We start from the raw sequence: 16,062 nt of genomic DNA, 5'->3' as shown, positions 1-16,062 counted from the left end.
ACTGTGCGTGTGTTGTTGTTGTTTTCGCGCCTACCCAGTGCCACCTTCACCTTCTCATTTCCGGTGTTAGGTTTGCGGACCCCATTCCTCTCCCCAGTCTCCCCAACCCAACCCACACGCAAACACACACAAGGCGCGCAACGCCTACTGTTCGTGTGTGTCGAGTAAATCCAGTACAGGCAAACAAAACAAATCGAAAGCGACTCACCTGAGACCGAGTCCTTTCGAGTGAGTGAATATCTCGCCCATTTTTTCCCCTCGTGTGTGTGTGTGTTTACCTTTCCTTTTCTTGTGTAACCGTTTTCTCGTGTGCCCCCCCTTTTTTATTATTATTTTTACGGCTCTTTCGTCTCCTCTCTTCTTCGGTGATTCTGAACTGAGGTTGCAGCGTCTCCTTGACGTTTCGTTTCGTTTGTCTGTTTTCTTTTTCGGTTTGCTTTCCGTATCTCGAGTGTCTCAGTCTTTTCGTGTCCTCTTTTCTCTCCCTCTCCCTCGCTTGCTGTGTTTTTCGCTCTTAGGGATCTCGCTCAGGAAGAAGTCGTTTTTCCTGAGTGTTGTTGTCTTCATTTGGGGGAGGGAGGATTCGGCACAGCCCTTCCTCATTTTTGTTTCTCCACGTCTTTTTGCTCTTTCTCACTCTCTTCTCTCTGTGTGCTTTTTTTGGTCATACCTCCAGCGTGCGTCTTATTGACCAGCACCCGCTACGTGTGTAGTGGCAACTTGAGAAAACGAAGCGCGAGTGGGACTACCCCCTCTTTTTTTCCTGATCTAATCGCTGAACGAAGGGGTTTAACAAGCCTATAGAGGGAAAGGAAAAGCAATGTCTCTGCAAAACCTCTTTGTGGCGAAGCTGCCACGCAACATTAGCGATGCCGACCTCCTCAATATCTTCACCGAGTTTGGCCCCTTCAGTGCTAAGATCATGCTGGACGCGGCGACTGGCAAGAGCAAGGGATTTGGTTTTGTGCTCTTCGACGAGGAGGAGAAGGGCGCCAAGGCCTACAATGCGTTGAACCGTAAGATGACGCGTGCCTGTGGGCACAGCTTCACGCTCGTGATCTACCCTTCCAACCACAATGGAAAGATCTTTACCGAGGAGAGCAATGCGCTGTATATCCGCAACATCCCGATGAACGTTGGGCAGGAGAAGATGGAACACTTTTTGAAGTCCTTCGGAAATCTTATCTACTTCGCCATGCGTGAGGACCACTATGGCAGCCCGGTGTGGGTCGTCTACGCCGAGTACGAGACTGTCGAGGATGCCAAGAATGCACTGGCGAAGCTCCACGGCAACAGCACCTATTTCCATGGCTCGGTACCGATCCTCGCTAAGTTTGAGGACAGCGACGACGCCAAGAAGGCACGCCGGCGCCGTCGTGACGGAACGCAAACCCATGCCCCAAACAGTGGGTGCATCTTTCCGCCTCCGCACAACCATCACGAGAGCACCGGATCGCTGCCCACCTGTGCCACGACACTGGGAAGCGAGAATGGTCTCTCTCACATTAACAGCGTCAGCTCCAACAGAATCATGGAAAGCAAAATGACGCCTACGAGCACGGTCGCTCCACGTGGCAGTTGCACGGGCCGCCTCACCGCCCCCAGGGCGAACCCGTCCTTCTCGAACGCGCCGCCGCCGCCGTTCCGACCCGCCCTGACGGATGTAACGCAGCACCCTCCGACGCCGGTCTATTCCATGCCGCAGCCGATGCCAGGCTACTGCTACACCCTCAGCGAGAGCGGACATCAAATTTTCATCCCTGCGAGTTCTTTCAGCCCTCCAATATCGCCCTACGACTTTTCCCACGCCGCGCAGTCGGCACCACTGCTGCTGGTTAGCGCAACGCTGCCAACAACGGAAACTGGTGCCAAGTCAAACTTTCTTCTACTGAATTCCACCACGAATACACCTGTGATGCTGATGGAAAATAGGCCCCAGTACGTTCTCGCTCCTGATGCCGTGAACATAAACTGCGACCCATTCACTTCTCCGACGTCCAGCCTTGCACCAATGATAACAGACTCGCAGTCGACAACCCTGCTGGGTGTGAGGAGAAACCAACCGACCTACACGAGCGACAGCGCTAGCGTGATGCGTGCATTCAGCGTCTCCCATGATTCCAGCTACGTAGAACCACTTCAAGTCGTCCCTACTCCCTGCGATACTGACGGCGGACATCTCGGTGAAGCAGGTGTGACAAGTCTCAACGATGACGCCGTTCGTGTGCATGCCCTACAAGAACCTCGCGTAGAGGGACATTCGACCACTGGCCGAAGTGAATTAGGCGTGAGGTGGTAGAAGTAGTGGTATGCGACCACGGTAAGTCGCGGTGTAACAGAGCATTTGTCGTTTTCAATGTGCTTTTTGGAGTCTTTTTTTTTATTTTCTTCGTTGACGGACAGTCCCTCCCGCTCCCCACCTCTGCAGGCTCCGCTACAGCCCTTCCTATCGTAGTTGCGCTGACTAGAACGTCTCTTTAGAAGTCTAAGGTGCGCGTATGTCACCATGGGTTAGTATACTTGGGCGCATCCTCAGCTAGCGCGTTTTGCTGTAGTGACCCCCTCGAAGGAAAAAGAACACCAGTGCTGCAGCCATCGCTTTTTTTAATGGTATCGCTTTCATTCTTGATGGTGCCAGCTATTTCCGTGTGACTGCGTGTCAAGTGGCGAGTCGTATGTCTACGCACTTGGACCCTTCTAGCCGCACCTCTCCCCTTTTTTTTCTCTCTGGGTCCTTTGATCTCCGCCCCTCATTCTCTCAAAACACTCTCGCTAGGGCAAATCGATTCTGTCTTTCGTCCTCTTCTGCGTTTCTATGTCTGTATTGCATTCTTGCTCTCTGTACCCCTCTCAGCTCCTGTTTCACCTCTCCGTCTGACTGGGTGTGATCGTGTGCTTGCATTCGCAGTGTCAGCTTACGCGTGCTAGTTTTGAGAGAGGGCTCCTCTCTTTTTTGTATGCGTATGTGTCTTGTTACTTCTCTCCCAGAGTATCTTCTGCTGCGACCCACTGGTTTACATGGCTGTGTACGCGGTGATTTGGTTCTCTTTGTTTTTTTTCCAAGCAGATAGACGCGTCTTTCTTTTCCGCGTTGGCGCTGCCGGATTGTCTACTGGCTCTCCCTGCGCTCGCTTTGTTTCTTGACTTTTTGTTTAGCGTTCTGACTGTCATGATGATGATCTAGGAAGCTGACAGGTGCGCATCCCTCGTATCGACAACTCTCCTCAGCTCACTGAATTCTACTTTGGTCCTGTTACGGCTGGTGTAGCTCAGTGTGTATGCCTGCTTCTCTGCTAGCCGGCATTAAAGTCTGACAAGGGATTACCCCATTTGTTCTCACTTCAATCTCTCTGCCCCTCGTCTTGTGGGACTTTCTTGTTGACCTATACACCCCTCATATACATATGTGTCTATGTAAGTGAGGGTGTAGGTCTTTGGACTGATTACGCTTGAGCTGTTTCGCTGTCGCCTTCCTTGATGACATCCTTCATGATATTTTCCTTTTCTGTTTTTTTTTTTCAAACATGGCTACGAGTACGTTGAAAATAAGAGTGTTAATGGTAACTCCTCTTAACGTGTCTCACTATTCATCTATTGGTATCGCACACGTGCCCCCAAGGACGAGAAGACACACCTCAGCGCGTGGCATCTCCGGGTCCAGTGCCCGTACTCTGTGTGAGGAAGCCAGACAGCCCCCACCCTATCCCTGCCAATGCCGAACCGCTTCCGGCGGTGACAAGCTCAAGCGCCTACGACGTGAGGGGAGGTCAGGGCGAATGGTCGCTACGGATGCCGGCGGTCGCGTCCTGGACGGCGCTGCGTGGGTGCGATCCGCGGCCGTGAAGGTGTTTGTGCCACCCAGGCAACAGGTGTGTAGCGTCAGCGCGACTCGAGCGTGGCCCATCCGGCTCTCGCTGCCCGGTGGTGTGGGGAGACTGAGCCCCCTCCTCCCCCCTCCCAGCGATGCGCCACATGGCGACCTGGATGACGGGAGCGGCGGTCAAGGCGACCTGTGGTGCGGGTGGGTGGGTCGAGGCTGAATGCCGGGGCCGTGCTCAGGTGGCGGGGTCGGCGCATGGCTGTAGCGCGTGTCTACGCGTGCCTCGCAGCATGCGATGGGTCTGGCGGCATGCGTGGGCGAGTGGGGTCGGACCTATGCTCTATGGCAGCGTGGAGGCCTAGGAGGACGGCGCTTCCCATTAGTAAAGTCTTCTTGTAGCGAGCGGGCAGCGCCCCTTCTTCGTGTTTCATCATTGTGTTTCACACATGCGTGGGCAATCAAGAGAAAAGAGACATTCTTAACACTTTGCTGGACTTTTTCTCACTGTCTAGTAGTAGCAGTCGAGAAAGGGGCTTGTCTTTCTGTGGTACTGCACAATGGCGCTACATGTAGTCTCACGATCCAGTATTCCCCTCGACCCTGCAGGACCTCTTTCGTGTGTCCCCTCGTAAGTCGCGCTACACGGGAGCTACATTGCAGCGCTCTCTCCTCTCTCTCTCTCTGCCGGATTCCCGCGCCTCCCTTCTGTACAGACGACATGCCGGGCCAACAAAACGGCATTGCGCATCTCCTCACCACTCATCACTCAACAAAGGCTATTAGAGTTGAACCTGTCGGAGATGAGAGGCCATAGCCGACGATTGAAAATGTGTTTTGCACTCCTGGAGAAGTAAAGCGGGCAGATTACACCGCAGTGGAGGAACTGAAGGCAGAGATGGAGGACGAATCTGGCGGCCCTCTCAGCGCCGAGGCAACCCACAGCAAACATGGAAAGCGTAACGTATCTCATGGAGGAGAGACGTATGTGCGAGCACCAGTTACAAGTCTACCCGTGAATGCAGGAACCAATCAAGGCTGAGGCACTTTGGGGAGGAGGGCAACAGCAACGTTTCAAAGACCCGCAGCTCGCGAAGAGCCAGAGGAGAGGAGAGCAGAGTTCCGTGAGTCTCGCCCGCCCAAGGCCATTTGGCTCCCGTGGCGGTGAGGCTGGGCTAGTGCGTGCTCTTCTCAAATGACCTGAACAATGCACGCTACGCACTGATGCACGTGATCCTCCACTTCAGCGCTGATGACACCATCAAAACTCACCATTGGCTTGCGGCCAGCCTCTTGGACAGAGGGGGGGACGCACACTGGCTTCCCGCTGGTGAGCGAGGTGCCGGACTGCAGAGTCCTCTTTCCCCCCTCCCAAAGCGACGCGCACTCAACGCATCCCCTCTTACACGCTGAAGTGAAGCCAGCAAGCGGCGGCCTGGTTGGCAGCGCGGAGAGTGCTGTGGCAGGGTTTCACAAGGAGCTGAAGGACGACGCAGTGCTTGGTACCGGGCACACATTCTTGTGTACGACGCCGAAGGGAACGAAGCGGGTGTGGCAGACGTGAGCGAGGTAGCGAGGCAGCTGAACGCTCTGATATCTTCCCTGGTTGACAGTGTGAATTACCAGATCAAAGGCTCTGAGGGGGCAAACACGCGGCAACGCCAATCCACGCCACGGCTGCGGCAGTGATTACAGCAGAGCGTTGTGCCAACAGGGGTCGTGGCCGAGGTCTGGGCGGCTGCTGATGCTGCTTCCTCAGCGCTGCCTCCGCGGAATACGCCTCGGCAGCCGCCCAGACCTCAAGGGAAAACGGAAGCAGGGCTCCCTGTCGAGTGACCCAGAGCGGAGGGCAGTACAGGAGAAGGCCAATGGGAGATGCACCCAGGAAATGGCGTGCCACACAAGAAGCGGGCGAGCAGCAGGCTGGATTGGTCTGCGCTAACACTGCACGCCAACGCCACCCCACTGCAAGTGCAGACGACTGGCCACTCTCACAGGAAACCCGACCTTTTGCGGCTGTACACCAAGCCAACACCTACGGAGAGACGCTACTGCATACCCCTTGCACGGGCGGCATCACGGACTGGCCGGTATCCTAACCCGAGATAGCACTTCCAGCACGGTACGACTGCGTATGTTCGATTCAGCCCCTGTTTGTCATCGTCACAGGGCACGCACACACGCACGCCCTTCTCGAGAATCGCGACACAGCTGCCTCTGACCCTTGCCAAGTGCGTGGCACAACAGTGCTTCAGCGATGACTGCGGGTTCTTCATGTGGGCCTCTACATAATCAGACGCTCTAGACAACGCGATGCGACAGTCCCACACCGCGCCATCACGCTGGGGACCCTCGTACAGGAGGCCACCGTATGGATGCATGAAGAAAGATTGCTCGTTATCAGATTCAGGGGTCCTCGCTACTACAGCTGCGCCAGAACGCAGCACTCGAGCTGGAACGCACGGAGGTGCTGGCTGTGGGGTTTGAGGCCGTACTGCTACGAAGAAAAAAGTGAGTTGAAGGAGAAATGGGCAGACGGACGTGGTGAGTGCGCCGGCGAGCAAGTCACTCGACGACGTTCGACCAGCAGAGATCGCAGGCTTCCTTTCCCTAGTCCTTCAAACTGAGCCGAGGGGAGACAGAAATGCATCATTGCGGTGTTCATTTACCACTTCTTCGTTTCCTTCTCGTTTATGTTTCCATCGGAGCAGCGCCTCAATCAGCAGTGAGTGCCACGATTTCGTACGTACCCCTCGACCTCGCCCCCCTCCTCCCACCCCTCATTTCCCTTCTCTGCTGTGCTTCATTGTGCTGCCTCTTCTCAAAACGAGAACGTTGAGAATACATGCAGGGCTTTCTCGCACCGTTGGTAGAGGGCGCAAGTCCACCACCCTCGGGAACAATAAAAGGAAGTCAATGGTATCCACTCCGTCAACCCCTTGGGTGAGGCTGGCGGTTAGCAATAACGCACCATGAAGAAGCATTCTGTATGGTTTCCTTCCGCTTGTGTGTGTCTGTGTGTCCTGTTGCGCACCTGGGCACGCACCATGCGTATGCAACGATGGGGGGCGGAAGACGATGAGGCGTAGAATTGGCCCCGCCTCTGCCTCAATAGGCAGTGAAAGGAGAGTGCATGGTGAGATTTTCAACAACAAAACATAAGAGAGCCCCGGCTTTATCCTGTCTTCCCGTCGATGGGGCGCTGTAAACGGACTCCTGTGCAGCACCATCGATGGTTGGGGATGTGCCTTTTTTTTTCTCCACACATTTCCCCAGGAGCTGCGTCCCTTGCGATACACCACACATCGATGCGTAACATCCTCACCTCCTCTCTCCCTGCGCACCACACTACTGTTTCTGCTGCTCTCTCGTTTCCCTTGGTCTTCGTTTCCCAACCTCACTCCTTTCTTCCACCTTTTCCTACTCAATGTGCAAGCCGTGTCTCCGCCGGACTTCTGCACAACCCCCATCACGACTGCTGGGAGCGGCTGTTTTCGACCTTCATATCGATTCCTCCTACCCACACCCGCCCCCTACTTGTCCTGCTGCCACACCTCCGCCTTCTTCCTTCCGTTGCGCACATCGCAAACGACCTTTATACTCTCAGATCATACAAGCTGTAATACGCCGTCAAAACAAAAATAATGACTACCCTACAGAACCTCTTTGTGGCGAAGCTGCCACGTAACCTCACTGACGCTGATCTCGAGCAAATATTCCTCGAGTACCACCCCACCAATGCCAAGGTAATGCTGGACGCTACAACGAGCAGGAGCAAAGGCTTTGGGTTCGTGTTTTTCGAGTCGGAGGACGTCGGACGGGAGGCGTATGAAAAGCTGAACAAGACCCACGTAACGCTGCACGGCCACAATTTCACTCTCTGCATCTTCCCATCGAAGCACGATGGGAAGGTCGCCGTGGAGGAAAGCAAGGCCCTCTACGTGCGCAATATCCCGCTGAAGCTGTCACAGCTAGAAGTGGAGCAGTTTTTGCGCGGCTTTGGGCCCCTCACCTACTGCGCAATGCGCGAGGACAGTGTGGGTGGTAGCGTTTGGGTGGTCTACGCTGAGTACGACACGGTGGAATCTGCCAAAAGTGCGCTGGCGAGTTTGCACGGCAACCGCTTCTACTTCAACACGTCGGTGGCCATCTTAGCCAAGTACGCCGACTCCGAGGAGGCGAAGCGGGAGCGTCGTCGTCGGCGCGAACAGCAGCAGCAGCTCACAGTGAAGCAGCACCTCAGTACGGCGCACAACTCCAGGTCTCATAGGGTCGGTCATGGCAGCACCAGGGGATTTGCTGATCACGCCAACAACGCGCTGCTACCACCGCCGCCGCCGATCTGCACCGATAACAGTGTGCCGCACACGAACTCCACCCCTGAGACACGTATGGAGGGGGCCGGCACCTCGCAGCAGTCACGGGTGTTCGCCAGCATTTCCCATCACTTTTCTCCTGGCCGTGTTGGCGGTGCACCGCCACCGCCAGGAATGGGTCAGCCCGTGGCGTCACCGGCGTTGTTGACAGCGGGATTATCTACGATGCAGCAACCTCCACCAACGCAGACCGTTCTCGTCCAGCCGCAGCAGTCTCCAACCTTCACCTCGGGGTCGTTCCTCAACGTTACTTTTAACCCTACAAACGCGAGCACTTTTGGGAACAACTTCACCCACTACGGCGTTCTTGACCAAACACCGAGTCGCAGTTATCCAGGTACTCCGCTGAACTTTAGCTTTGGACCAGAAATGGAGAACTCTGGAGCCCTTCCCAACGGCTGCAGTGTCGGCAGTAACGCGATGCTGGATGCAAGCGCACACGCACTCACGACGCCGGTGCATCGCAGCAGCAACTTGAGCCCAAGTGGCAGCTACCGTCACAACCCGTACGCTCCGGTCACGCCGGTGTCGTCGACACATAGCTCAACTGGGCCCAGCTCTCCCTTAGTTTCCTCCATACCATACCCCACAGCGCCCCTCGTAAACATGCACTTTGGGGCGTCCCATCAGGTTCAGGGCTCGCCGGTGGTGCCGTATCCGCCAGGACAGGGCATAGGCCTCACGAATAACCATTTTTCCAGCCGCGGGAACAACACATATCTGGCTGCACCAGCGAGCTTGAACGACCTAGGCCAGTAGTGTAGCAAGCGAAAGATAACGTGAAGTAGCGGGAAAAAAAGATGACCTACATCCACCGACAAAGCGCGGGGCAATCGTGGATCCTTTGACATGCACTAGAGAGAATAGTAGCCAACCGTGGTTATGCTTCTAGCGCGGAGAAGGCAGTAGTCGGTGCAGGAGCATCAGGAAGAACAGGAGAAATTGACAGGCTGAGCTTCGGGCAAAAACCGAGAGAGAGAGGGCGAGAGACATGCATCTCAGTTGTTGAGCCGAACGTACTGACGGGGCGTGTGCCTGCCTGAGATAGGAAGAAGAAACGGAAGAAAGGGAGAAAAAGAACCGCACAGACCAGCCCTGTGAAGAGGAAGGAATGGTGGTGTGCTGCAGAGTGCGTAAAAGGGAATGGGCAAGAAATCTCCGTGCCCCTGTGACCATGAGCTGCTGCTTTGTACGCTACGTGACAGTGCAACGTGTAGGCGGAGTTTGAGAGGAAGGAGAGCAACTACAGCACACAACAGGTGGAGGGAACAGGGTGGAAGCAACAACGAAAAAAAACGCACGTGCGCTTTAGCCGACTGCCTGTAGCGTCTTTCTTTTCGTTGTTGTTGCATGTCGCCGCTAGTGTGATGAAGGTACGAGGTCTCTGTTTTTGCCTTTACTGCCTCGTTCAACAGGAAGCAAGAAGCTCATGAAGGCACGCACACCCACTTCTTTGTTGTGCATCTCCACTGTGAGCAAACTTCTCCGCTGGGCTGGATTTGGCTCCCTTGATGTTTTCTTTTCGTCGTACGCTCAAGTTCCCCACTGTCCCGTTCCTCATAGCGTCTGCCCTTTCATAGCACTGAAGACCCCTCTCAAGAAGACGACTTCACTGTACGCTTCCTTTCATTCATTCATTCCTTGTTCTAATTCGTCTCGGCTTGCCATTGGAGCTATACTGTCTCGCAGTACAACGTCGTCTCACCGTGACTCGTCTGCGCTGGTAACATGCCAATTCTCTCTATATTTATATCCATATTTCGTTTGTGGTCCGTCTCCTCATGTGTGTTTGCGCCCCGTTATTTTCTTTATTTGATGGGGCGCTTTTTCTTTTTCTGTTATTGTGACTCTTACTTGCCTCTGGGTTTGGCCCCACGCCTGCGCTGTGCCAACATTGAGAACTTAGTGGTGCGTTGGTGGTCTCGGTGCGGAACCACACATACACACACACACACACACACATCGATGAGGAGGGCAGGAACCACGTGATGGCATCTTGCACTTTTCTTCCCATTTTTTCCTTGCTTTTCCTTTGCCACTGCCTGCTCGTTCTTCTTCCTCTGTTTTTCCTCTTGTTCGCTGGCGGTCTTAAACTGTTTTTTTTTTCCCTCGCTTGCTTTGCGTGGCTGCTACGTCTTCAGTGGCTCTGCCAGTTTCCATGCAGTGCAGGCAGAGCGGCATAGCTCTTCTCGCACGGTCGCATCTACTGAGACGGAGTCCTCTTTGTTTTTTTCTGCTTGCTCTTTAGCGTTTGTGCTTCCGCAGCACTTGGCGTGCTCTTCTCTTTTCTCAGGGTCTACATTGTCGTACAGCTGCTGCGCCTGCAGGTGTCGTGAATGGATGCGTTCCTGTGTGAAAGAATGAGTTGCGGTGTTGGCCAAGACCCCTCGAGGGCACATCGTTACACACAGATCCGAACACCAGCAGCTGTGCAGATGTGTTTCATCTTTTTTCAAGTGATAGCGATAGGGGTAGTTATACGCGTGCATAAGTGCTGTCCTGGTCAAAGTTGAACACGGGCACCGGCAAGGGTACTTCGTGGCAGTACAGCAGGAGGCACTCCGTAGGTTTGCTCAACCGTGAAGACCTAAACCACATGGAGAGAATGGGCATCACATGAAGGGCAAACTGCTGACATGAGATAGACGGCAATTACGCAACACCAAAAAAGATGCCCCGCACTACTTCCTTTCTGATCACCGCTGCTGTTCCATGGGTGCGGTGCCCTGACGATCTTCTCACATCTGCTGTCAGATATAATACACACTATGGTGATCGGTCCTCCTCCGCTGCTGCCCAGCAGCCGAACAGTTCACTCAAGTACGCCTTTCACCGCTACAGTCCGCTGCGCCATTTGGAAGTGAGGAAAGGTGGGAGGGCGTGATTGTTTAAAGACCGTTTTGCTTTTCGCCTTATCATTACTTCTCCCTCACCCGAAGGACGGGGGGACACACCTCAGCGCGTGGCATCTCCGGGTCCAGTGCCCGCACTCTGGGTGAGGAAGCCAGACAGCCCCCACCCTATCCCTGCCAATGCCGAACCGCTTCCGGCGGTGACAAGCTCAAGCGCCTACGACGTGAGGGGAGGTCAGGGCGAATGGTCGCTACGGATGCCGGCGGTCGCGTCCTGGACGGCGCTGCGTGGGTGCGATCCGCGGCCGTGAAGGTGTTTGTGCCACCCAGGCAACAGGTGTGTAGCGTCAGCGCGACTCGAGCGTGGCCCATCCGGCTCTCGCTGCCCGGTGGTGTGGGGAGACTGAGCCCCCTCCTCCCCCCTCCCAGCGATGCGCCACATGGCGACCTGGATGACGGGAGCGGCGGTCAAGGCGACCTGTGGTGCGGGTGGGTGGGTCGAAGCTGAATGCCGGGGCCGTGCTCAGGTGGCGGGGTCGGCGCATGGCTGTAGCGCGTGTCTACGCGTGCCTCGCAGCATGCGATGGGTCTGGCGGCATGCGTGGGCGAGTGGGGTCGGACCTATGCTCTATGTCCACGCGGAGGCCTAGGAGAGGAAGACCCGTTCTCCTCCAAAGGCCAAGTGCACAAAAAACTTAGCGGTGCTATGTTTTTTTCTTTTTCACGTGTTGTCGAGGATAATCCTAGTTTGTTCACGGATCTCTTTCAGCACCTTTGTTCTTGCATACCTCTCCAGCATTTTCTCAGACTGCATACCGACCTACACACCCTTAAAAAAAGAGCTTTCCTCTAAAGCTCTGCCCGGTAGTTAGTGGCGAGTACTGGAAGGTGTGTGTGTGTGTGCGTGTGCTTTGCCTGGGCTGTTGGTGGTGAATGTGGCGGGTAGGCTAGCATCGGTTAGACAGTCTGAATAATTTCAGGTGATTACCGTCAGCGATGTTGTGCTCCACAACGCCGAAGCGGCGTTTTTTGTTGTTGTTTTGTGTGCTGTAGGTGTTCTCTCTTTTTTTTTTGCGCTTGTCGCACACGTGTGTTTGTTTGTGTGTGTGTGCGTGTGTGTGTGCGTGTGTGTGTGTGTGTGGCATTACATTCGACTTTGTACGTGTCGTTTTTTGGTGTATGCCTGTTTCTCTCTCTCTCTCTTCCCACGGACGGGGGGGTGGCCTTGCGCAAACCACACTGACAGGTGGAGAGAGAGAGAAAGGCAGTGTCGTAGGGTTTCTTACACGCATCCCCCCTTTTTTTCCTACCCCAGTGACGGTGTGAAATCGACCTGGGAAAAGAAGGTCTGACAAGGCCCTTCGAAGAGAATCCAAAGCAAAGAGAAAAAAGTATGCAGCACGCATCTGTTTGTGGTGCTCAGAGCTCTGATTCCTTGATGGGTTTTCTGTGCAGGTGTGTGTGCGTGCCTCTCCGTGAGGACCGCAGGAGTGCAGTGCACTTTTTTTTTGCTTCTTCTTTCATTGTGTGTGTGTGAGTGTGTGTTTTAGTATGTTGTGTTTGTTTCGAACCGTCTGACTGAGGGTAACATCATAATAATTGTTTCGTATAAGACGTGCCGTCGCATCATCCGGTGTCGACGTTCACACAAAACTGCACACACCTTAATGTCAGTTTTTGGCGATATGTTTGTTGTGTATTGTTTGTTCTTGTTGCGGTCGAAGCAACACGGGCATAGTTTTTCTTCCTTTCCTCTGCTTATTCAGTGTGTCGGTCCATTGTTAATAATAACGCGTCTGTGCGCGTGGGTAGGTACGTGACTGCGTACCGACGCTGTCAAGGCGCTCACGACGTCCATCTTTGCTCTCTGTTTTTTTTTTTGTTTTCTGTTTCTCGCTCATGTTACTTCTCAATGCATCTTCTCGCACACTCCTCCCCTGCTGCTATTCACACGGCTTATTTTGTGCCGCATTAACGGGAAGTGTAGTGTACACTCAGTCTTTCTGTGTGGATCTCTCTTCCGGAATGGCACCTGCGTGCTGTTAGCGCATCATTTCCTATATCTTCAAGAAGCGCGAACAAAAAAAGACAAACAGGCAGAGAGGGAAAAAAAATAATTGACTATATCAAGCTACAAAAGGAAAAATAGCAAACCCCTACCATGCTCCTGCGTAGTTTGCCGCCAAAGAACTCGAAAACGAAAAAAAAGAGACGCCAGAGGGAGAGAACGGGGAAGGCCTCCACGATAAAGGTAGGTCACCGCTATAATTTTGAGAGGCTGTGCGACACGTTTATCATCTTGTCGAACAGCATCTTCTACGCACCGACCTCACACTTGTTTTTTTTTATCCTCTCCGGGGCGCTGCAGTAGACGACAAAGAGACACGAATACGCGACTTGGGGGGGCTATGGAGCACTGCGGTAGAAAAAGCCTTGCCAGTCACTCAATTTTTATAGTGTCCACGAGGTGTACTTTGTTGTGCGTCTTGCTCTGTGCCCCCTTCTTTTCTTCACCAAAACGTGTCTACGCCGCATAGCACGCCTTCCTCCGCCTCCTCTCTACTCGGGATCCCATGCAATGTGCAGCCATATGTACTGCTTTCCACTTGAATGCTCTCTGTACGCTCCCTCCTACCTCGGCGACGGAGTCATCATGACTGGCATTTTGTTTCCTTACTGAGCTCCTGGCTGGTGGGGAAGAATTGCGCAGCTTGTCACACGTGTTTTTTTTTCGCGTGTATGTGTGTGCCAACTCACACATACACATCATACAAGCATTTTTCATACATTTTCTTGTTTTTCCTTTTTCGGCACCGCTAGCTGACGTTGAGTCCATCTTCGCCAGAACTAGCTGAACTCGATCTCTACTCTTGAACGAGCTGCCTTGTCTGAAGCTTGTCAAGAAACCCTGTGGAAAATCTCCCTTAATCTTTCCATCCCTCGCTGTGGTAGTGGTCGAGGTACGGCATCGCGCACTGCATACTGTGCTTCGCTGTCGGCAGCTTCTCAACATCAATACTGCTGCCCGAAGAACTTGTGTGTAGATGAGGGAAGCAAATGCTACTACTCAACAGAGCAGAGACCCACACCCACACACACACACACACGACACCGATACATCGATAATCATCATCACAGAGACAAAAAAGAAGGAAAGAATCATGTATGATCCAGAGTACGACAGGGAATACTACGGCGAGGACGAGGATGACTACACCTACGAGGAGCAGGAGGCAGAACCGACAGTGATGGGGTCTGCCGACTTAATGGCAGAGCAGAAAAATGAACAGTGCGAAGGGCTCACAATGGACATTTCAGAGGTGCTGGCGATGCAAAGCGCCGTGGTGCACGAAGTAGTGAATCTGACTTGTCTGTCGACGAGTATGGCCACTCTACTACTGCGCCGTTATCGGTGGTCGAGGGATGTTGCAGTGGAACGCTACTTTGAGAATTCTAAAAAGGTGCTACAGGACCTCGGAATCACGGAGGAGGCGTCCTTGCATGAGGCAACGCTCTGCTTCGGTCGAGCCGGCGCTCCCACCGTATGTGGGATCTGCACCATGGAGTATAACCCGCACGAGGTGGCGTGTCTCTCGACGTGCCGGCATTATTTCTGTCTTGAGTGCTGGCGCGACCACATCAAGTCCCGCATCCTGGAGAACCTCCTCGGCACCTCCTGCCCGGAGCAAGACTGCTGCGAACTTGTAGGGTTGTTCGTCATGCGCGAGCTCTTCGCCAAGTGCGACAACAAAGCACAGAGTGAGGAAAGCGAAAAAATCCTCGGACAGATACACCGCAAGTACCTGACAGGTTTCGTCGAGACGTGCCCAACGCTATATTGGTGCCCGAACCCGCATGGCTGCACCGCCGTGATTTATGCCCCTGTACCACCCCTGCAGGGACAAGGGGTGCTGTGTCTCCTGTGCAACAGTATGTACTGCTTACGGTGCAGCTATGAGCCACATCGTCCAGCTACGTGCGAGAACATGCGGCAGTGGAAAAACTATTGCTCTAAAGAAGGGGCGAATCTCGCTTACATCCTGAGTCGCACAAAGCAGTGTCCAGAGTGCAAGAAAACCATTGAGAAGAGCGGCGGGTGCAATCACATGACATGCAAGTGCAGCCACGAGTTTTGCTGGGTCTGCCTGGGGCCCTGGAGGCAGCATAGCGGAGACTACTACTCTTGCCGCAACGTGGAACACCACGGGGCGGCGGCGTCCGAAGAGGCCATGGACTCTTCTAAGAGGTTCACGTACCACTACGAACGGTATACACTCCACCTCGACAGCGCCGAGCGAGATGAGAAACTCATTCACACGCTGCTCCACAACCCAGCAATGCGAGAGCAACTGATCAAGGCGCAGAGGGTGGTCGATGGCAAACGAGGCCCGGGAGTGGTAAGCGGCGCTTTGACGCAGGAAGAAGTGGCGTTGGTGGACTCCACGTGCGCCAAATCGGAGGTAGTTTCGCGCGTCACCAAAACACTCTTCACAGCGCGTGAGGTTCTTGCCCATTCGTATGTGGCAATGTTCTATCTTAGCGACAACGGCAACGAAGGCCAGCTCATGGCCCATCGCGTGGGGAAGCTGGAAGAGGCTACGGAGGCCATGTCCGGCTCGCTAGTAAAATTAATCACTTCTACGAAGTCGCAGATGAGTACCTTTTTCGACGCCGCTGATGTCTTGGTCGCATGGACGAAGGCGCTGTGCGACGTCTAGCACCCCTTTTCTCGGCCAGTGCTCTTGGTAGCGGCGGTGTGAAGAGAAGGGGAAGGTGTGGAGAAGGATGGACGGAGGGGAAATTTCTTTTGTCTTCCTTGTGATTCTTCTGTGTGTGTGTATGTGTGTGCATGTGTGGAGAGGGGAGGATTGTGAGGCCCACTGTTGAGGAGGCCACCTCCTATGCCTACGCGTGTTATCGTAAGGTACTACACCCCTTTCACTGAAGGCCCATTTACATCTATTTCATCGTATCGAGAGAAAATCACCCGTTCTCTTTCTCTCTTCAGCTCATAGGC

The 16,062-nt window shown here is 54.0% G+C and overlaps 3 protein-coding genes across 3 annotated transcripts, besides 2 other annotated features; all 3 read left to right on the top strand.

Annotated features, from left to right (window-relative positions):
- Window positions 1-820: 820 nt before the first annotated feature.
- LPMP_302150 (RNA-binding protein, putative) lies at window positions 821-2,299 on the top strand (the record flags this gene model as incomplete). The annotated part of the gene is made up of 1 exon (XM_010702936.1): window positions 821-2,299. One exon carries the CDS (start codon window positions 821-823, stop codon window positions 2,297-2,299), a length of 1,479 nt encoding a protein of 492 aa, XP_010701238.1.
- A 1,332-nt stretch (window positions 2,300-3,631) lies between these two features.
- Window positions 3,632-4,175: a repeat region.
- A 3,286-nt stretch (window positions 4,176-7,461) lies between these two features.
- On the top strand, window positions 7,462-8,952 carry LPMP_302140 (hypothetical protein; the record flags this gene model as incomplete). The annotated part of the gene is made up of 1 exon (XM_010702935.1): window positions 7,462-8,952. The coding sequence occupies one exon, from the start codon at window positions 7,462-7,464 to the stop codon at window positions 8,950-8,952; it is 1,491 nt and encodes a 496-aa protein (XP_010701237.1).
- Window positions 8,953-11,125: 2,173 nt separating this feature from the next.
- Window positions 11,126-11,678: a repeat region.
- Window positions 11,679-14,206: 2,528 nt separating this feature from the next.
- Window positions 14,207-15,763, top strand: LPMP_302130 (hypothetical protein; the record flags this gene model as incomplete). Its single annotated transcript, XM_010702934.1, has 1 exon — window positions 14,207-15,763. The coding sequence occupies one exon, from the start codon at window positions 14,207-14,209 to the stop codon at window positions 15,761-15,763; it is 1,557 nt and encodes a 518-aa protein (XP_010701236.1).
- Window positions 15,764-16,062: the final 299 nt, after the last annotated feature.

This window comes from Leishmania panamensis (assembly GCF_000755165.1).
Source record: "Leishmania panamensis strain MHOM/PA/94/PSC-1 chromosome 30 sequence".
Lineage (NCBI taxonomy): Eukaryota > Euglenozoa > Kinetoplastea > Trypanosomatida > Trypanosomatidae > Leishmania > Leishmania panamensis.
This window is presented reverse-complemented; position numbering and strand designations above follow the sequence as displayed.